Genomic DNA, 22,317 nt, shown 5'->3' on the forward strand with positions numbered 1-22,317 from the left:
TGAATGCTGTGATGCCTGATTTTTTTTTTTGTCTGATCTGACACGTTATGTTTGCTGTTAAGACATTAGGGCCTCTTGCCATTTTCATCTGATGGAGCTTGTCAAAACTGTTCCATCATTACTGACCAGGCTGTTCAATCAGAAGCACCAAATATTTCAGCATTTTTTGATGTCTAGAAGCTTCAAATGCTGTGTAGAACTGCAATTACAATTGCAACCATTGATGTGGCTGTCATCAAATGCCCCACAAATCTCTGCAACTTTAAAAAATTTTTTCCCCACTGAGACGTTCCAATCCCTGCAACATTCTTACCAAATCCTGTAACATGTTGTAAATTGAAGTGGAAAGATCACACATGGACCCCAAGCTGCCCAATACTTAATCTGGTCTGACTGAATAATGCCTACCTTGGAGGTGGAGGGAGGAAGGAATCCAAGGCTACTATTGATTGTTGTTAGCCAGGCAACTAGTTTGGTACTGGATGGCACCCAGGACTACTCATGCAAGCGTAATGTTGTTTATAATCAAGAATGTGACAACATTCTTTTGCTAGTCTACTTTCCAGAGATTAATTAGCACTTCACCTGAGCCAGTGTTGAGATTCTATGTAAGAATGGGGTTCCCTTTCCGTGCTAACTGGTGTCAAGGGCACACATGGCTCTATGGGGAGCCTTCAGCAGTTCAGACTCTTCTTCAGGTCATTGCTGCATAATCTAGTCCTCAGAAGGCTTGTCATTTTCCTAATGCTCCTGTCCAAAGGGAGGAGTTCTAAATGTTGCACTAGATCTGAAGTATTTCATTGGATATTTTTAATTCCAGTAAATGCAATCTCTAGTGATGTAAAGTTGTATCATATGTCGGTATCCTAATTCACATAAATGGTTGATTAGTTCCATAATTGAATTACTTAACCTTGTGTATAATGTGAATACTTTGATTTTGAGAGCAATATAATATTGTACTGGTTTAAGAATTACTGCATGCCCAGTACATTAGATTTGGGGGCATGAAAGAAGAAAATTAAGTTTGATGAAATTACTAGCCTTGAGCCATCAGGCTCTGTTTTCCTTTGTGGTTAACCACTCAGGTTTTGTGTATACCATCACTCATCTGCAACATAGAGGTTTTGCGGAATCTTTACACTGTCTCTCCTTATGAAATTTTAATTACATCTTGGATATTTTGATCCATGTCACTTCTGTTCTTGGTCAGCCCTTGCACAATGTCATTAACTACACTCGCTTGACGTTGCATAAACCTTCAGTTTACTTAAGTTGCATCTTGATAAAAGAAGTATTTCTTTTTTAGGAAACCAGGATGAAAAGGGGTCAAATTTTAGATGACTCTTGTATCCAGTAATTGCCAACAGTAGTTGCTGATGTTGACTCCATCTGGAATTTGACCAGTAATTGTGAATTTCTTAACAATAATTTGTATCTTCCAGTTCTGCAAATAGAAACTTACATTGCACATTTATCCAGTTTTTCAAATCAATGAGGGCTACATAATTACCAATAACAATGTTATTCCATCATTGGTTATTAACTTGTTTTAAACAAATGAGTATTAGTGAGGAATATCTATGATGAAGAATATAGATATGGTGTTCAAATGTAATTCTTTACATCTGACTGTCCCTACCCTGTAATTAACTTGCACGTCCCCAACTCTGATCCACTTAGAATCAGGCATCATTGTGATGTGGTCTAATTGGGATTGGCTATTGGTCCATTCATCATAGAAGATTAATGAAGAGGACAATTTGGTAAGTAAATATTTTGCAGTTAGATAGATCAATGTTTTGTTCAAGGATTTATTTAAGATACTGTTTTGGCCAGTCATCTTTTTTTAGTCAAAGAATCCTTTGTGTGTAGCTTAAGTTTTTTTTTAGTTTTTTTTGGTGATTGTTATAATCCAATAATGAAATTTACCTGTGTTCATTCTCTCAAGTTGATAATTGAGAATTTAGTTCATTTTTGTTTCCATGTTTACATCTTTATTTGGTTGTCTCTTAATCTTTTGGACTAAAGTCTTATTTTTGTTTATACAGATTTAGTTCTGTATAATTTTCATGTATTCATTTTATTATATCAAATTAATTTTAGAATGTTTTGTCCATTGTTGTCACTTGGTCCTGTGAAGTAGTAATGACTAATACATTTTCCTTCCTGATCCTGACAGTAGATATTGGAAAGCAAATGTCATGGTTCAGAATATTGTCATACCACCACCAATCAACATTGACAGTGCAATGCTGAAGACTGTTGATAGCTTCACATATCTAGGCTCCACAATGACTAGCAATCTGTCATTTTGATGCCAAGATCAACATGCATTGTGTGAGTTGAGTAGCATGTGCTAGGCAGGAGAAAAGGTTGAACAGTTTCCACTGTCAGTCTCAGCCAAATGCTCAGCAGCTCTTGTCCTGCCAAGGGCACTAACTCAGAGGTCTTGAACATGCTGATTCCATCCGCATACATTCATTACTAAGCCACATTCATCAGATGAATAATGGGTGTATACCCAATGACCTTCTTTGCGGGGAACTGGCCACTGGGTCATGACCTGCTGGACGCCCATACCTCCGCTACAAAGAGACCTGCAAGTGAGAGATGAAGATAACAGACATTGAGAGACACAGTTAGAAAACTATAGAAAAATTACGGTGCAGAAGGAGGTTATTCAGCCCATCGTGCCTGCATCGGCCAAAAGGAGAAAAAATAAACTAGCCCCTCATTTTTAACCCCCACTTTCCAGCACCCGGTCTGTAGCCTTGCAGGTTACAGCGTTTCAGATGTAGGTCCAGATACCTTTTTTAAAAAATGAGTTGTTTCAGCCTCAACCACCATCTTAGGCAGTAAATTCCAGATGCCCACCACCCTCTGGGTGAAGAAAGGTTTTCCCTGTGTCTGCTCTAATTCTTCTACCAATCACTTTAAATCTATGCCCCCTGGTATTTGACCCTGCAGCTAGGGAAAACCAGTCTTTCCTGACTACCCTATCTAGGCCCCTCATAATTTTGTACGCCTCAATTGGGTTGCCCCTTAACCTCCTCTAATCTTAGGAAAACAACCCAGCCTATCCAATCTTTCCTCATAGCTGTAATTTTCAAGCCCTGGCAACATTCTTGTAAATCTCCTCTGCACATTCTCCATATAGTTATGTCCTTCCTGTAATGTGGTGACCAGAACTGTATACAAAATTCCAGCTGAGGCCTAACCAGCATTTTATACTGTTCCGTCATTACATCCCTGCTTTGTATTAAATACCTTGCCCAATATAGGAAAGCATTACATATGCTTTCTTGACCACCTTGTCCACCTGCCCAGCCACCCTCAAGGACCTGAGGACATACATTCCAAGGTGTCTCACTTCCTCAATCCCTCTCAACAACTTCCTGCTTATTGAATATTCCCTGGCTTTGTTTGCCCTCCCCAAGTGCATTACCTCTCACTTGTCTGGATTGAATTCCATTTGCCACTTCCCTGCCCATTCAACCAAATCATTGATATACTTCTGGAGTCAACAGCTATCCTCTTCACTATCAACTACATGGCCAATTTTTGTGTCATCCATAAATTCCCCAATAATGCCTCCCACATTTCAGTCCAAATCATTAATATTTACAACAAACAGCAAGGGCCCCAACACTGAGCCCTGTGGAACACCACTGGAAACCATTCTCCATTAGCAAAAACATCCATTGACCATTACCCTTTGTTTCCTGCCACTGAGCCAATTTTGGATCCAACCTGCCACCTTCCCCTGCATCCCATGGGCTTTTACTTTTCTGACCAGCCTGTGGGACCTTGTCAAATGCCTTGTAGGCAAATCCATGTAGACAACATCCACTGCACTACCCTCATCAATCCTCCTTGTTACTTCCTCAAAAAATTCTATTAAGTTAGTAAGATGCAATCTTCCCCTAACAAAACCATGCTGACTATCCCTGATCAATCATGCCTTTCTAAGTGAAGGTTTATCCTGTGTCTCAGAATTGTTCCCAATAATTTGCCCACCACTGAAGTCAGACTGACTGCCCTATAACTTGCCAGCCTATCCCTCACACCCTTTTTGAAATAATGGTACAATGTTTGCAGACCTCCAATCCTCTGGGACCTCGCCAGTATCTAGTGAGGATTGGAAAATTATCCTCAGAACATCTGCTATTTCCTCCCTGGTTTCCTTTCACAGCCTGGGATATAATCCATCTGGTCCTGGTGATTTATCCACCTTCAATGATGCCAGTCCCTTCAGTACTACTACTACTTACTATGCTTATTGTATCTAATATTTCACACTCCTCTAACTAGAATATCTGCATCATCCTTCTCCTTTGTGAAGACAAAGTACTCATTGAGAACCCTACCACATCTTCTGCATCAACCCATCTCTGAGGCCCTACCTTTTCCTTAGTTATTCTCTTGCTTTTAATGTACTGATAAAACTTATTCGGATTTTCTTTGATTTTACCTCCCAATATTTTTTCATGTCCTCTCTTTGCTTTCCTAATTTCTATTTTTACTTCACCCCTGTACTTTCTATACTCATCTAGGCTTTCTACAGTATTGAGTCTTTTGTGACTGTCATAAGCTTTCTTTTTCTGCTTTATCTTGGCCTGTATGCTTCTGGATAACCAGGGATTTGACAGTGCCACCCTTTTTCTTTGTGGGGACATATCTACCTGTAGAATCTCGCCTTTGAACACCTCCCACTGATTTGACAGTTTTTTCTTCTAATAGCTGTACTCAGTCCACTCTCTCTCTCTCTCTCTCTCTCTCGTCAGCTCACCTCAGCTTTTGTAAAATTTGTCTTCCCCCAATTTAGAACTTTTACTCTTGTTTATCTTTGTCCTTTTCCACAATTAGATTAAATCTAACTATATTATGGTCACTATCTCCAAAATGGTCCCCCACTATTATTTCATCCACTTCCTAGCTTCATTTCCTAAGACTAAATCTAGAATTGTGCCCCTCTCGTTGGGCTTGTTACGTGCTGGCTAGAAAATTTCTCTTGAATGCAGTTCAAGAATTTTACGCCCTCTGTGCCCTTCACATTGTTCATACCCCAATTGATGTTAAGGTAGTTGATGTCCCCAATGATTACTGCGCTATTGTTTTTGCACCCAGAAATCTGTCTACTTATTTGCTCTTCTAACTCCCTTCCACTATTTGAGGGTCTCTAGTACACCCCTAGCAGTGTGGCTGCCCCTTATTTCTGAGCTCAACGCAAGTGACCTCACTTAATGCTTCATTTAGTGTATCATCCTTCCTCGCAACTGTAATTGATTCTTTAACCACTAATGCTACAGCCCCACCTTATTTTAATCCCCCTCCCTATCCTGTCCGAAAATTCTATATCCAGGGATGTTGAGCTGCCATTTTTTGCCTCTCAAGCCAAGTTTCCATCATAACTATTTCATGCTGCCATGTGTCTATTTGCGCCCTCAGCTCATCAGCTTTAATTCTTTGTTTACTATGCTCCTTGCATTTACATATACCTTTTGACACTGCCAAATTCCTGTGCTGTATGCTTTTTTTTAACCTGTGTTGCTTCTGTTTTTGAGTCACTCACTAATTCTTCATCTCCCATTCCCTGCTCTGAATTTTCCCTCAGGTTCTCTCCCCCTCTCCTGCACCCCCCTCCCCCCAAACAGTACTAGCAAATCCCCCTGTGAGGATATTCATCCCAGTTGTGTTCAGGTGCAGACAGTCTGGCTTGTACAGATTCCACCTTCCCCAGAACCAGTTCCAATGCCTCAGAAACCTGAGAGAACTCTGCTCCTACACCAGCTTGCCAACCACATGTTTATTTGCTCAATTCTCCTATTTCTATACTTGCTTGCACGTGGGACTGGGAGTAATCCTGAGATTACTGCTTTAGAGGTCCTGCTTTTCAATCTCCTTCCTAGCTCCATAAAGTCTGCTTTCAGGGCCTCGTACCATTTCCTACCTAAGTCGTTGGCACCAATGTGGACCACGACCACTAGCTGATCACCCTCCCCCAGAAGAATGTCCTGCAGCTGTTCCTTGATATCCTTGACCCTGGCACCAGGGAGGCAACATACCATCCTGGAGTCACGTCTATGGTCACAGAAATGCCTGTCTGTTCTCCTAGCCAATGAATCCCCTATTACTACTGCTCTTCCCCTCTGCTTTCTCCCCTCCTGTACAGTAGAGCTGCCTGTGGTGCCACAAACTTGGCTCTGATTGCACTCCTCCGAGGAACCAACGCCCTCACGGTATCCAAAACGGAAAAAGCGATTGGTGAGCAGGACCCAAGGGGACTCTTGCACTACCTGCCTAATTTTCCTGGGCTGGCTGACGGTCTCCCATTCCCTTTCTGCCTCCAAGTTCCTAAGCTGCGGCATGACTGCCTATCTGAACATGCTATCCATGTAGCTCTCAGCCTCGCAGATGTGCCACAGTGATTCCAGCTAGTGCTCGAGCTCCAAAACCCAGAGCTTGAGTTTCTGCAGCTGGTGACGCTTCCTGCCCATGGTCATCTAGGACGCTGGTAACATCCCCAACTTCCCACATATTACAAGACACTCATTCCACATGACCGAGCTGTCCTGCATGGCTTCAATTTACTTCCCTTGCGTTAACTTTAGTTTACTTATGTAACTTTATTTTACCTGGCCTTGACGTCACTTTATTTCCATATTGCTTGTGTTTCTTTCTTAAATGTAAGTAGCCCCTACTTTTTAAAAAAAAAAGTTTTTCTAATTCTCAACTACTTGATGACACTCCCTAATAGCAGTTTCTCACCGTCCAATGAACTTGTGTTTCTCCTGTGATGTTAGGTGCCATCGACTGCCTGGCTTGGCGGGGGGGGGGGGGTCCTCTTGCATTCTTCTCTAGGTACTGCTGACTGCCTGTCCCAGGGTGGCCCTCTCGTGCACTTCTCTCAAAAGTTGGGACTAATGTTGTTATTAGTAATTATGAAAAATGACAGGGTAAACTTGAAATGTAAATTTCTTTTTGCAGAATTGGAAGATGCAAATTTACAAATACTGGTCAAATTCCAGATGGAGTCAAAACGAAGTTAGGGGTAATATATTAGCTTGGATAGAGGATTGGGTAACTAACAGAAAGCAGAGAGTCGGGATAAATGGGTCTTTTTCTGGATGGCAAGCTGTAACTAGTGGGTGCCACAGGGTTCAGTCCTTGGGCCCCAACTATTTACAATCTATATTAATGACTTGGATTCAGGGATAGAAGGTACTATAGCTTAATTTGCAGATGACACCAAAATAGGTGGGAAAGTAAGTTGCAATGAAGAAATAAGAAATTTACAAATGGATATGGACAGGTTAGGTGAATGGGCCAAAATGTGGCAGATGGAGTTTAACGTGGATAAGTGAGAGGTTATCTATTTTGGTCAGAAGGATAAAAAAGCGACTTATTATTTAAATGGAGAGAAACTTCAGAATGTTTCAGTGCAGAGGGATCTGGGTGTCCTCGTGCATGAATTGCTGAAAGCTAGTATGCAGGTACAGCAGGTAATAAGGAAAGCGAATGGAATTTTGGCATTAATTGCTAAAGGAATAGAGTATAAAAATAGGGACGTGTTATTGCAACTGTGCACAATTTTGGTCCCCTTACTTGAGGAAGGATGTAGTTGCATTGGAGGAGGTTCAGAGGAGGTTCACTAGATTGATTCCAGAGATGCGGGGCTTGTCTTATGAGGATAGATTGAGCAGTTTAGGCCTATACTCACTAGAGTTTAGAAGGATGAGAGGAGATCTAATTGAGGTATATAAGATGCTAAAGAGGATAGACGAAGTAGATGTGGAGCGGATGTTTCCCTTTCTGGGTCATTCTAGAATGAGAGGCCATAGTTTTAGGCTAAGGGGTGGTAGATTTAAATCACAGATGAGGAGGAATTACTTTTCTCAATCTGTGGAATTCACTACCTCAGAGTGCAGTGAATGCCGAGACGCTGAATAAATTTGAGGAGATAGATCGATAGATTTTTAATTAGTAACAGGTTGAAAGGTTATGGGGAGAGGGGAGGAAATTGGACTTGAGGCTGAAATGAGATCAGCCATGATCATATTGAATGGCGGGGCAGGCTCAAGGGGCTGAATTGCCTACTCCTGCTCCTAGCTCTTATGTTCTTATGTAACATTAACAACTACTGTTGGAAACTACTGGATACAAAAGCCATCTAAAATTGAACAACTTTTCATCTTGGTTCCTTTAAAAATATATATATATTTATTTTATCAAGATGTAATTGAAGTAAACTTAACATTTATGCATAGAGACAGTCGCTGACAGATGTAACTTCTTGGAGCTGACTGTTTGGAGGGGCATTGGAAGAGGTGAGGAGAAATGAAGCTTAGCTGGCTGAGAAGAGGGGCCCAGAGAAAAGAGACCAGCGAATCCTGCGTCTTTTCAGCCCACCTTCTGCAGCAAATCTGACGGATACTGCCATGCCAGACTGGGTTTCCTGAGAAACAGCGAGTGATGTTCAGCAAAGTTGAGCATCAAAGTGCAAACCATCATCTGTTAGACAGAAGGCTGCCAATGTAAGGGGCAGAACAGAAGTGCCCATATAATTTGGAGTTAGGTTACAGTTTGACAATGGAACACAATGATGAAAGACTTTCAAGTACACCACATGCTATGTACAACTTCACTACAGTATCAAGTCAAGTGTGACATAGTCTGTTGGACCTCCTGGGTAATAAAATTAAAACTTTTTTTTAAATGCACTCCAAACATTGCTGTCAATACATCTCTTAACATTTATTCATCAGAATGGAGTTCTGAGCAGCATGACAGAGCTTGTCCTGACATTGAGTCTCTCCAGTCAGTATAAATGATGTGCATTGAATTACTTAATTTTTGCTCAATTAATAATATAGAAGAATGTTGGGTATAGGATATGATTTAGATTTGCTAATTATTGTGGCAAATAGATTGGCAATCATTATTCAAAATAAAATAGCAATAATGCTAAAAATGTTAATGAACATCGAAAACTTTATCAGGAGTGGCAATCCAGGCAGTCATCCTGTTCTGAAATCAGCAAGAGCCAAGTTTAATGTACTTGATATTCTAATTGTTTTTGTTTCAATCTTTTCTTGCAAGAAAAAAATGAGCAACCAAGAATACAGAAATAGCCAGGAGTTTGCCGCAGATGTGAGGTTAATGTTTTTGAACTGCTACAAGTATAATCCACCAGACCATGAAGTAGTAGCCATGGGTAGGAAACTTCAGGTAAGAGAATAGTGTATCCATTCACAAAATATAAATGTTTAACAAATTAAAATTTAGACTGGGTTGCAATATTTCATAGCAAACTGCATTGAAAAATCCTACCTTCAACCATCTCAATAGAATAATGCATTATAAAATTGTTGCCTGCTGTGCCTGCCATGCCTGTAGGTGACACTGTGTATATAGAATATTGAATGTTAACCAATAGAACTGTTGAGTCTGCATGCAGCTGTAGGCTCTGCATACTGCTGTGGAGCAATCTTAGTTTTATGGGCCTTTGTGGCTATGACCAGTAGATAAATTGCCGTAGGTAAGGAAGGTGCCATAAGACTTGATTTTTTTTGTTGAAATTTTGATATCTGTATATCTCTATTATGAATTAACCTTCTCACCTCAAATGGTTCCCTTTTTTGTGTGACCTTCACACACAGTCCCTAAATCAGGTCCATCTATATTTTTTAAATCCATGTATAGGCCATCTCTTCCTATCCCTTTTGGGTTATAGACCTTTGTCTCCCTAGACAAAGTGTTCTGGCTTTTTCACATCCCACCCCTAATTGAAAGCAAATTCAGGACTGGGAGAGATGAGGAAGAGATGCACTGTTTTCATGTTCACCCTCTGAGGATAAGTAGGGCTATGGTTGGAGTACTGATAGCTTTAGCAGGTGAGTATACCACACCCCACTTCAATCCCCACAAACTGAAGAAATCAGGACTGAGGCAGGGGAAAAAATTGGATATTTCAGGCTCGCTTCAATAGTAATTTTGCTGCCTTTTCAACTTGTCCTCCTCATCCTGTAGCCTTTGCATTGTACCTCTCTACTGTCATCCATTACTCCAGTGTAATCAGCAACTCCAACCCCCTTCTCCACCCTGCCCCCGCTCGCAACATGCTTCAGTGAGCGTGATTATGATGTGGAGGAAATTAAGACAACCTTGGTTCCCAAACTGAATGAAAATAGGGCCAAGGCGGAAGGAAGGAAAGATAACTTTTTGCCTTTTACTCTCTTGTGCCTTGTAGTTGCATTCCATCATTCCTTGCTCCTGCTGCCCCACACAGTCACAATGCCCTCACCTGAATACTGTATTTGGTCAAGTCTGTGTGTAACACGAAGGGAGATGAACCAATTATCTTAAAAAATTTAACAACTTGAAAACAGAACAAACCAGAAATCTATGAATCTGAAATGGGGACAGCACATATTCAAAATCAATGTCAACAGAGAAGTATTTTTGATATATAAATAAATTCTGAAATCGTCCTGTACATAGAACTGCTGCACTAGTTTGAATTCAGATAGGTGCATCTCAGCCAAAACTTGAAATTTGCATTGTTTCAGTAGTATGGAGTTGTTCTTTGAAATGACTATTTTGTGTTATACCGGACACTGTTATTTTCACCCACTTTTGTCCTCAATGGAAATGATATAATTAAGAACAGCCTTGGGGAAGGGATTGGGTTCATAATATTATACATTTCATCCAAGAGTGTTATTTTTAATTCACTAATTTTTGTCCTATATACAAAGTAAACCACCATTATAGGAAGATGGTCAATTGCAGTAAATCCTATATAACTGGTTCTCTAGTTAATAACAGTCATGTAATCCCTATCTTTCTGTCCATCTTTTATAACAGGATGTTTTTGAGATGCATTTTGCAAAAATATCTGAACCTATTAAAGCTGCACAATTAGCACAATCTACCACTCAATTCACTGAATCATCAAGTGAAGATAGTGCCGACACTTTCTCTGCTGAAAGTAGCTCCGACAGCTTAAGAAAAGAGCAGAAGGATCGTCTTGCTCAGCTTCAGGATCAAGTAAGGAAGAAATTTTTTAATATTCCACTTTAATTAGTGACACCAAGACAAAATAAAATTACTCAACTCACTCATTTCCACATTGTCAGACTAGCACATTAAGTGAGGGTCATATGCTTGTAATGCTACACTTTGACTGTTGGCCCTTGGATTTCTAGGTTTACTATACATGTCTTGGGATATAATATTCCAAAATTGGTTACTCATTCCTGATTATTCAGATTGTGTCAACTGAAAACATTTAATCTGTGATTTCACTTCTCTCTGCCCCGCCTGTCTGTCTGTCTGTGTCTCTCCGCAGTATTATTGGAGAATTTGTTTAATTTATGCCTGGCGTAAACAGCATTCTGTCCCCTATGAAGCAAACGCCAACATTATTTTATAATGTCATGATGGGATGCTATGCTGAGTGTGACTATACCAATAGTTCTTAACATGGCAAAGTAAATGGGAGAGCGGAAAGAGGAGAAATCAGCTATTTCAACATGTTCTGTGGATTAAGAGGAACTGCACTTAGATTTCCAGAAGGCATTTGATAAAGTGCCACATCAAAGGTTATTGTGGAAAATAAAAGCTCATTGTGAAAGGGGTAACATATTGACATGGACAGAAGATTGGCTGGCTAAGGGGAAGCGAAGAGTAAACATAAATAGGTCTTTTTCAGTTGGCAACATGTAACGAGAGGCGTGCCACCAGGATCAGTGCTGGAATCTCAGCTGTTTACAATTCATGTAAATGACTTGGGTGGTGGGATGGTTGCCAAATTTGCTAATGACAAGGATAGGAAAGCACTTTGAGAAGAGGAGATGAGGCTACAAAAAGATAGGTTAAGTGAGTGGGTAAAGATCTGTCAAATGGAGTATAACGTGGGAAAATGAAATTGTCCATTTTGGCAAGAAAAAATAAAGAATCATCTCTAAATGGTGAGAGCTCTGAGATGCAGAGGGATCTGGCTGCCCTAGTGCATGAATCACAGAGAAGGCTAGTATGCAGGTAATTAGGAAAGCTAATAGAATGTTATCATTTATTGTGAGGGGAATTGAATACAAAAGTAAGGAGGTTATGCTTCAGTTATACAAGCATTGATGAGACCACATCTGGAGTACTGTGTACAACATTGGTCTCCTTATTTCAGGATGGATGTCAAGCAGTTGGAAGCAGTTCAGAGAAAGTTTACCAGGCTAATACATGGAATAGGTGAGTTGTCTTATGAGGATAGGTTAGACAGGCTAGGCTTGTATCTGCTGGAGTTTAGGAGAGTAAGAGGTGACTTGATTAAAACATATATAAGATCCTGAGATAAAAACAAAAAACTACTGCGGATGCTGGAAATCCAAAACAAAAACAGAATTACCTGGAAAAACTCAGCAGGTCTGGCAGCATCGGTGGAGAAGAAAAGAGTCGACGTTTTGAGTCCTCACGATCCTTCAACAGAACTGAAGGGTCGTGAGGACTCAAAACGTCGACTCTTTTCTTCTCCACCGATGCTGCCAGACCTGCTGAGTTTTTCCAGGTAATTCTGTTTTTGTATAAGATCCTGAGTGTGGATGTGGAGAGGATGTTCCCTCTTGTGGGAGAATCTCGAACTAAGGGTCACTGTTTAAAAATAAGGGGGTCATCCATTTAAAACAATGATGAGGTGACTTTTTTTGAGGGTTGTGAGCCTTTGGAATCTCTTCCTGAAAAGGTGGTGGAAGCAGAGTCTTTGAATATTTTTAAGGCAGAGGTGGATAGATTCTTGGTAAGCAAGGGGGTGATAGGTTATCGGGGGTAGGCGGAATGTAGATTTGAGGTTACTATCAGATTAGTCCTGATCTTATTAAATGGCGGAGAAGGCTTGAGGGGCCAACTGCCCTACTCCTGCTCCTTGTTTCTATGTTTTACCAACTTGTCTTTAATAATGCTACCATAGAACTATTTCCCAAAGATGTTCTGCCTCACACCAGAGACACAAAACCATTCCACTTTGGGAGGTCAGTCATCTCAGCTCCAGGACATCACTGCAGGAGTTCCTCAAGGCAGTGTCCTAGGCCCAACCATCTTCAGATGCTTCATCAATGGCCTTCCTTCCATCATAAAGGTCAGAAGTGGGGATGTTTGCTGATGACTGAACAAAGTTCAGTGCCATTTGTGACTCCACAGATACTGAAGCAGTCCATATCCAAATTCAGCAAGACCTGGACAATATCCAGGCTTGGGCTGACAAGTAGCAAGTAACTTTTGTGCCACATAAGTGCCAGGCAATGACCATCTCCAATGAGAGGGAATCTGACCATTGCCCCTTGACATTCAATGGCATTACCATCACTGAATCCCCGACTATCAGCTTCCTGGGGGTTACCATTGACCAGAAATTGAACTGGACTAGCGATATAAATACTGTGGCTTTAAGAACAGGCCAGAGGTTAGGAATCCTGTGTTGAGTAACTCACTTCCTGACTCTCCAAAACCTGTCCACCATCTACAAGGCACAAGTCAGGAGTGTGATGGAATACCCCCCACTTGCCTGGATGAGTGTAGCTCCCACAACACTCAGGAAGCTTGACACCATCCAGGACAAAGCCTGCTTGATTGGCATCACATCCACAAACATTCACATCCCATGAATGAATTTTTAAAATATAGAGGATTGGTTAACAAACATGAAGCAAAGAGTAGGCATATAATTGGGGCATTTTCAAGTTGGTAGGCTGTGATTAATGGAGTGCTGCAAGGACCAGTGGTGGGGCCTCTGCTATTTGCAAATAATGACTTGGAGGCAAAGAGTAATGTGCCTAAATTTGCTACTGATACAAATCTAGGTGGAAATATAAGTGAGGAAGACATGGTGCATAGAGATATTGGCAGGTTAAGTGAGTGGGCAACAAGGCAGCAGATGGAGTATAATGTGAGCAAGTGAGAGTTTATTCATTTTCATTGTAAGAATAGAAAAGCAGAAGAGGCATTAGGCATTCGGAGAGATTTTGGTGTGCTCATACAAGGGGCACAACAACATTAGCAAGCAATTAAGAAGACAAATTGTATATTGCAAAGGGTTTGCAGTAAAGGAATAAAGAAGTCTTGCTACAATTGTACAGGGTTTCAGTGAGAACACATGGAATACTGTATGCCATTTTGGTCTCCGTATTCAAGGAAAGATATACTTGCATTGGAAACAGTTTGGAAAGTTTCACTAGGCTGATTTGGCATGGAGGGGTTGCCTTGAGCCAAGGTTGAGCCTATACTCATTGGCGTTTAGAAGGAAAAGAAGTTATCTTATTGAAACATTTAACATTGAGGGGGATTGATAGGGTAGATGCTAAGAGGATGTTTCCCCTCGTGGGAACATCCAGACCTAGGCACAGTTTAAAAATAAGGGGTCTTCCATTTAAGACTAAGATGAGGAGGAATTTTTTTCTGAAAGTCATTAGTCCTTGGAATTCTCTTCCACAGAGAGCAGTGGAGACTGGTCATTGAATATACTCAAGGCTGAGTTGTAGAATTTTGATCTACAAGGGAGTTGAGAGTTATTGGTGGAGGGCAGGCAGGAAAATGGAGGTAAGGCCACAATCGGATCAGTCATCATCTTATTGAATGGCAGAGCAGGCTCGATGGGCTGGATGTACTTGCTCCTATTTCTTATGATCTTGTGAAATGTAAGAGAAAAGAATTTGTGCTCTTATAACTAATTTCCTAGATGACCATGACCTAATATGCCAGCATGTTAACTAAATATGTGGAGAGTTTGACTTCTATCAATATTATCCCTGACAGTTGAAAGCAGTACATGATCAGCTTAAAGCCTTAGCCCAAGCTCCACTGTCTAAGCTGAAGAAAAAAAACAAAGTCAAAAAGGAAAAGAAGAGGAAAGATAAGAAATTTAAGAAAAATTATGAAAGGAAGAAAATCAAATCCAAGCAATTGCAGAAAAAGAAATCCAAGAAAGCCTCTGTGGCAAGAAGGTACGATCACAATTTCTCACTAATTTTCTCTATCTGGTATTTCCTCACCACTCGAAGGCACTGACTTGTCCCAGACTGCAAAAAAAATGGGAAGGAATGTTGGGCCAAACTAAATTTTCCTCTAATTTTGGCTAGTTTGTTGTCCCTTTAAACCCAGTAATAATATTTGCTTTTAAAGCTAGTTGATGCATTTTTTCCGTGACATCATTGAGTATGACAGAGTAGGCAACAACCGGGAACAGAGATGCTTATCAAGCAGCAATTAAAGACAGTAATTTTTTTAAAAAATCCCATCTTCTCGGAATTGGTGGGGCTTTCCAGAATCCAGAAGATTTAAAATGACTTCAATATTCAGGCCTGTCTGGAGTTTATTTTTGATATCTTATTTCTGATGTATAATTTTATATTTGCTGTATTGTTGAAAAAAGAGACAAATCTAAGCTTTTCATCTTGCACTCACCAGGACACACAGGAATACCAATACAAGGGGAAAACAAGCGGTGCAATGCCACTTGCAAACCAATCAGCACACTCTCCACATACAGTTAAATTGTTGTTTTTCCCTTTATATTAGTATTCTTGCGAGCATCCTGTTGAGTGCAAGATGAAAAGGTTAAACGTGTGTCTCTTTTTTGCCCGGCAATACTACCAAATGACCTATTTATATTTGCTGTGTTAATTCCCCTGCCCCAAGTATTGTTTTTCCTTGCATGGACACTAACCTGGGCTCACTGTTGATCAATTCAAGTTTTGCATATCTTACTGCAAGCTGCAAAAATCGAGGATGCTTATTTTAAAGGGAAATTTCAAATTTTTTTAAATAAAGTTTTACAAAATATGAAAATATTTTAAAAGTACTTTTGCGTGCAAACTTTCCGAAGTTAGAGGGTTATTTAATTAAGCTGTAAGTGGTCTGTAGAGAAAATGAGTCATTAGGAAGAATTGTTGATGACTAATTCTAATATACGTTTTTTTCCATGTCCCGTGTTTGTAGCACTGGGGCTGCTTCCCGTTGGATCTTGTTCAGATCAAGAAGCCGTTCACCCGGTTTCTGAGCCCCGCAGCAGGCCAGCAGTCGGGTTGCAGTCTCCCTGCAGTTTCTGAATCTCCCGCTCCAGAGCCTCTTCCCCTTAACCTGAGCCTGTTACTGGGAAGAAGCCCCGGAGCTGTAGGATGTGGAGGCTGTATCAGAAGCCTCCCCTCCCTGTTCTGATTCCTGGAAACTGCGGGGAGGCCACGTCCTGACTGCCCACCCGCCGCAGATCTCGGAAACTGGGTCATTACTTAAGTAGTGGTTAATGCAGTTTGTCCCTACACATAGATAAATCTGGGTCAACGGCTTCAGGATCAGAATAATATCCAACTTGCGCACTCTCCTGCAGATGACATCATTGGTTTTCTGCACATGTGCAGATTGGTATCGGTGGCTGTCTTGCACGGCCATTTTGTGTTGGCAGGAGACTTTTTTTTAAAAAGTTTTAAACCAATGAACCGTGGGCTTCTGTTCACTTTTTTTCTCTAGACACACTAGCTTATCTCAGTATAATTTTTTTTAAAAATTGTATTCAGACAGCACCAATTGCATTCTGCAGGACATCCCAAAATGTTCCACAGCTGAAATGTGGTTACCGTCATTTGTGCCCTGCAAGACCAAAAAACATGAGTAAGATAAATGACTGCTGTGCTTTTGGTGGTGTTGGTTGAGAAATGAATGTTGATTGAGACATTGGGAGACCGTCCCTGTTTTTGACTAGGTGCCAAGGAACCTTTCTGCTCAAAAACAAAAATAAAAATACCTGGAAAAACTCAGCAGGTCTGGCAGCATCTGCGGAGAGGAACATTGTTAACATTTCAAGTCTGTATGACTCTTCAACAGAACTAAGTAAAAATAGAAAAGAGGTGAAATTTAAGCTGGTTTAAGGGGGTGGGGGGGTAGAGCTGGAGAGAGGGCCAGTGATAGGTGGAGATAGCCCAAAGATGTCATAGACAAAAGGACAAAGAGGTGTTGAAGGTGGTGATATTATCTAAGGATAAAAACAAAAAGCTAAAAGCTACTGCGGATGCTGGAAATCCAAAACAAAATAAAAACAGAATTACCTGGAAAAACTCAGCAAGTCTGGCAGCATCGGCGGAGAAGAAATCAGTCAACGTTTCGAGCCCTCATGGCTCTTCGGCAGAACTGAAGCATAGTTTCAACAAGGGAGAAATATAAATTGGTTTAAGGTGGGTGGGGGGGAAGAGACACATTGAGGGTGTGGTGTGAGCAGATAATCAAAAGATGTCAGAGACAAAAGGGTCAAAGAGGTGTTGAAGGTGGTGGTCTTTGTCTGAGAAAAGTGCTAATTAAGAATGGAAAACAGGATATTCAAAGTACAGCTCTAGTGGGGGTGGGGTGGAAAGACTAAAGGTTTTAGTTTTAGATTTAAAAATAATGGAAATAGGTGGGGAAAGAAGAATCTATATAAATTATTTTAAAAAAAAGGCGGGTGGGGGGGGAAAAGAAACGGGGTGGGGATGGGGGGAGGGGGAGTTATCTAAGGAACCTTTCTACTCACCTGATCAGTCAGATGGGACTCTTAACACCTTCCCCTCTGGCTATGTAGAAGCTTCTAAGTATGCATTATGTCGCTTTTTCCTGTATATAATTTCATTACTTAAGTAGTGGTTAATGCAGTTTGTCCCTATGCATATAAAAAAATGACCTGGGTACTATGAGAAATTGAAATTGAATTTCACTTGGAAAATCCCAGACTTTTTTGACTGAAGTGAGGACAAGGTAAGTGCTGCAACATTGTCGTGCAATCCACCTCCAACCTATAAAGTAATTTTCATTTAAAATATTGATGCAAATTTTAACACACAAATACACCATCTCCCCAACCCAAAAGTGAGCATTTATACTAGGTCAAATATAGGGAATGGAATAATGAATTTTGTAAGATAAAAATGCTGAATAATAGCACTCACGATTTTTTTAAAAATCAAGTGCTGCTTATCAGGCTAATGCCAGACTGAGAGATTCTAATACCTTTTGAAAAATTGATGCAATTCAATTAATTTATTCTAGTGATTCAGATGAGACATCAAACCAAGACTAGGCTGCTTTCGCTTCTCCCCCTACCACCACCACCACCACCACCATTTGGATATACAAGATCTAATGACACACAATTTAAAGAAGGGCTGGGGAGTTCTGTGTCCTGGCTAATACTACCTCTCAACCAACACCACTATAACAGATTGCTGTTTGTAGGATTTTAATGTGTAAATTAGCAGCTGTGTTTCACTACAACAGGACTAAATTTCAAAAGTGTTTCATTGGTTGTGCAAAGTACTTTGGGGTGTCTTGAGTTTGTGAAAGGTGCTATGTAAATGCAAGTTCTTACCTTTTTAATAATTATTTTGTAATATTTGTTCATCATGCACCAGGCTTGCACTTCTCTATTAAACATCACCTGCACAGTGATTTTTCTACTAATCTCTGTGACCTTTATCCCTTTACTTGGAACACCTGTCCATAATGTACAACTTGTATCAGACCAATCTCTCCCACTCTCAGGACCTACTACAACTTCTATCTTCACCACCATTTGTTTGCTATTCTTTAACAAATTTACATGGGCACATGGGAGCAGGAGTGGGCCATTCAGCTCCTTTTAACCTGCCCTGTCTTTCAAGTAGATCATGGCTGATCTACCTCAATGCCACTTTCCTGCACTATTCCCATGTCCCTTGATATCATTAGCATCTAGAAATCTATTGATCTTTGTCTTGAACTCAATGACTGAGCCTCCTCAACCCTGTAGGGTAAAGAATTCCAAAGATTCCACCACCTTCTGAAGAAATCCCTCCTAATCTCTCTTAAATGGCTTGCTCCTTATTCTGAAACTGACCTCTGGTCCTAGGGCCCCACCACCCAGCCAGCCAGGTGAAACATCCTTTCTGCATCTAACATGTCTAGCCCTTTTAAGAATTTTGTAAGTTTCAATGAGATCACCTCATACTTCTAAGCTCTAGAGAATACAGGCCCAGTCTCCTCAATCTCTCCTCCATAGAACATTCACTTTGATAGGAGGAGCGGAGGTGCAGAGTTTGGTGAGAGACTGGGAAGTGTTGATGCCCAAAGGCAGTAAGTGATTCAGAAAGGCAGCTTACTGTCACCTTCTCAAGGGCAACTAGGGATGGGCAATAAATGATGCCTAGCCAGCGAAGCCCACATCCCGTGAATGAATTTAAGAAAAAAAAAGTCCTGAAATCCCAGGAATTAGTTTGGTGAACCTCCACTGCACTCCCTCTATGCCAAGTACATCTTTCCTTGGGTAAGGGGGCCAAAACTGTACACAGTATTCCAGGTGAGGCCTAACCAAGGCTCTATACAATTGAAGCAAGACATATTTACTTCTGTATTCCTATCCCCTTGTGATGAAGGGCAACATTCTATTTGCTTTCCTAATTGCTTACTGCACCTGCATGTTAGCTTTCAGTGACTTATGAACAAAGGACACCCAGGTCCCTTTGGACATCAACACTTCCAGTGTCTCGCCATTTAAGGAATACTCGCACCTCCGTTCCTCCTATCAAAGTGAATAACTTCACACTTATCCACATTATATTCCATTCATCATGTTGCCCATTCATTAAGCCTGTTCAAAGTCCCTTAAAGCTTCTTTGCATCCTCCTTACAATTCCCATTTTGTTTTGTGTCATCAGCAAACTTGGAATATCTCACATATTTAGTCCCACATCCAAATTATTGATATAGATTGTGAACCGCTGGGGCCTAAATACTGATCCTTGCAGTACCCCACTAGTCGCAGCCTGCCATCCTGAAAATGACCCATTTATTTCTACTGTTTTCTGTCCATTTAACCAATCCTCAATCTATGCCAGAATGTTCCCCCTATCCCATGTGCTCTAATTTACTAACCTATGTGGGACCTTATCGAAAGCCTTCCGAAATTCCAAATATGCCACATCCACTGGTCCCTCCACCCCGGCCTTATCTATCCTGTTGGCTAGATCTTCAAAAAAAATCTCCCAACTGATTCAAAAATCCATGTCGACTGTGTCAATCAGATTATTATTTTCTAAGTACCCAGTTACCATATCCTTTATAATAATTTAGTATTTTCCCTACGACTGACATCAGGCTAACAGGTTTGTGGTTCCCCATTTTCTCCCTCCTTTCTTAAACAGTGGGGTTGCACTTACTACCTTCCAATCAACAGGAAGCATCCCAGAATCTAGAATTTTGAAAGATAACCATCAATGCATCCACTATTTCTCTAGCCACCTTTTAACACCCTGACATGGTAACTGACAGTTAACTGCCAAGCATTGTTTGAAATTTAAACCAGGCAGCTTGACTCTGGTCAAGGTGTTGCCCTGAGGAATGAAACGGGTGTAATGTGTACACATGTTCTTTCTGTCTGCTAAGATCAGGGCTCTGTGTATTAATATATCTAGCTTCCAGTACAGCTTTGCAGACAGACCATGTACACGCATTGTTCCCGTTTCAGCTGAACAAAATAAGTGATAGCCATTGCTGGTTCATTCCTTATTTCAGAATCATGTGAATCTTTGGAATTCTCTACCCCAGAGTGTTGTGGATACTCCATTGACTATATTTAAGGCTGAGGTAAACAGACATATATTTGGTCTGTTGGGAACCAAGGTATATGTGGAGCAGGCAGGAAAGTGGAGTTGAGGCAGAAGATCAGCCTTGATCGTATTGAATGGTGGAGCAGGCTCATGGAACCTTATGGTCTCTTACTGCTATTTCTTATGTCTTAGTGCAATGGTGTATCCATTTTGGGTTGCACTGTTCTTGATTATGATGGGCAAAACCATTAGTTCTATATTTCATCAGACCATCTTTACATTTTACACCCCTACCCTGCCAGTTGCTCATTAGCTTCTCAAGAACCAATGCAGCAATTCCAAAACACAACTGGATTACCATGTCTTCTCTTCTGTTTGTCCTTTTTAAACTGTTTTTTCCTTTTTTCCTTTGTCTTTTTCTTCTCTCAATCCATTATCTTCCTTCTGTCCTTTTTTCTCTTTCTGTCTATATTTCGTTTGGCTCTAATTCACCCTACTTTCTCCTCAGCCATTCACTTTTTCTTTCTCTAACCTTTTTGTCGTCTTGGCCAAAGAAAGAAGCCTTTGGATACAACATTCATGAGATGTGATGATGACATCACTGCATTGTTATCTGATTAATTTTCCAGCAATTTATGGTGCAAATGTAGTGCAATGTCAATAATGAACATAGAACGCCAATTAGTATCGCTTGTGGCAAACCTGTAGTTGCAGCAATTTCTATCCAATAGCTGTATATTCAGCTTCCTTGCACTGCTGTACACAGTAAAGTAAAAACTCCCAAGGATGTTGAGGAGTCGCTGTTGAAACAAAACAGAATATAAAGCATTATAATTAGGATCATTTTGTTTATCATGGGTCTTGTTGCTGTAGTTTTCAAGTGCGATATTAAGGCATTGCTTACAAATTACATTGCTACCAATTACAGAGCATGACATTCAGCATCTTAAACACTTGTACAAGAAAAAGGCTCCATACACAGGTTATATTTTAGTGGCATTTTTAGTGATGACCTGAGGACAGAAAATTGTTCTAATGCTATGAAGCATATTTTGCACATTGTGGCTTAATCACAAAACCCGATTCCATTATCACAGCCAAGCACTGCAAATTTGACTTGATATGCAGTAGGCAATAGGTGTTTGTGACACCACTCTTATTCAGCAGGGCAATTTAAATAATAATGCTAATGAATGCACTTATAATGCAGGAGATCAAAGAAAAGCGAGCAGCAAGCACCTGTGTGTGATTCCGAAGATGGTGCTAAGCCAATGTCTTATGATGAAAAGAGACAATTGAGTCTTGACATAAACAAGCTTCCTGGTGACAAATTGGGACGTGTCGTCCACATAATACAGGCAAGAGAGCCCTCCTTAAGAGACTGTAATCCAGATGAGATAGAAATTGACTTTGAAACTTTAAAATCCTCTACACTAAGAGACCTGGAAAGACATGTTATGACTTGTCTAAGAAAAAAACAAAGAAAACCTTTTTGTAAGTATAAAATTCTATAGTATGTATGTTCCCTTATTTAGAATGATAGCTAGTCGTCTAATGCATTTTTGGACACCATATTGTGTAGCTAAAAAATCTTCAGGAAAATCTAAGGAAGAAATTCAGCTGGAGAAAAGGCAAGAGCTGGAAAAAAGATTACAGGATGTGAGTGGACATCTGAACTCTGGAAAGAAACAAAGCAAAAATTGTATGTACATGGTATGCTCAA

The 22,317-nt window shown here is 40.5% G+C and overlaps 1 protein-coding gene across 1 annotated transcript in view; it reads left to right on the forward strand.

Annotated features, from left to right (window-relative positions):
• The window catches only part of LOC144692210 (bromodomain-containing protein 3-like), a 90,488-nt gene that overhangs the window by 17,894 nt on the left and 50,277 nt on the right, over nucleotides 1-22,317 (forward strand). The window contains exons 6-9 of the mRNA XM_078560781.1: nucleotides 9,103-9,231; nucleotides 10,870-11,052; nucleotides 14,806-14,993; nucleotides 21,805-22,088. Of these exons, the coding sequence (XP_078416907.1) occupies nucleotides 9,103-9,231; nucleotides 10,870-11,052; nucleotides 14,806-14,993; nucleotides 21,805-22,088 (784 nt within the window). The remainder of the gene's footprint in view (nucleotides 1-9,102; nucleotides 9,232-10,869; nucleotides 11,053-14,805; nucleotides 14,994-21,804; nucleotides 22,089-22,317) is intronic.

Source organism: Cetorhinus maximus, chromosome 17 (assembly GCF_964194155.1).
Source record: "Cetorhinus maximus chromosome 17, sCetMax3.hap1.1, whole genome shotgun sequence".
Lineage (NCBI taxonomy): Eukaryota > Metazoa > Chordata > Chondrichthyes > Lamniformes > Cetorhinidae > Cetorhinus > Cetorhinus maximus.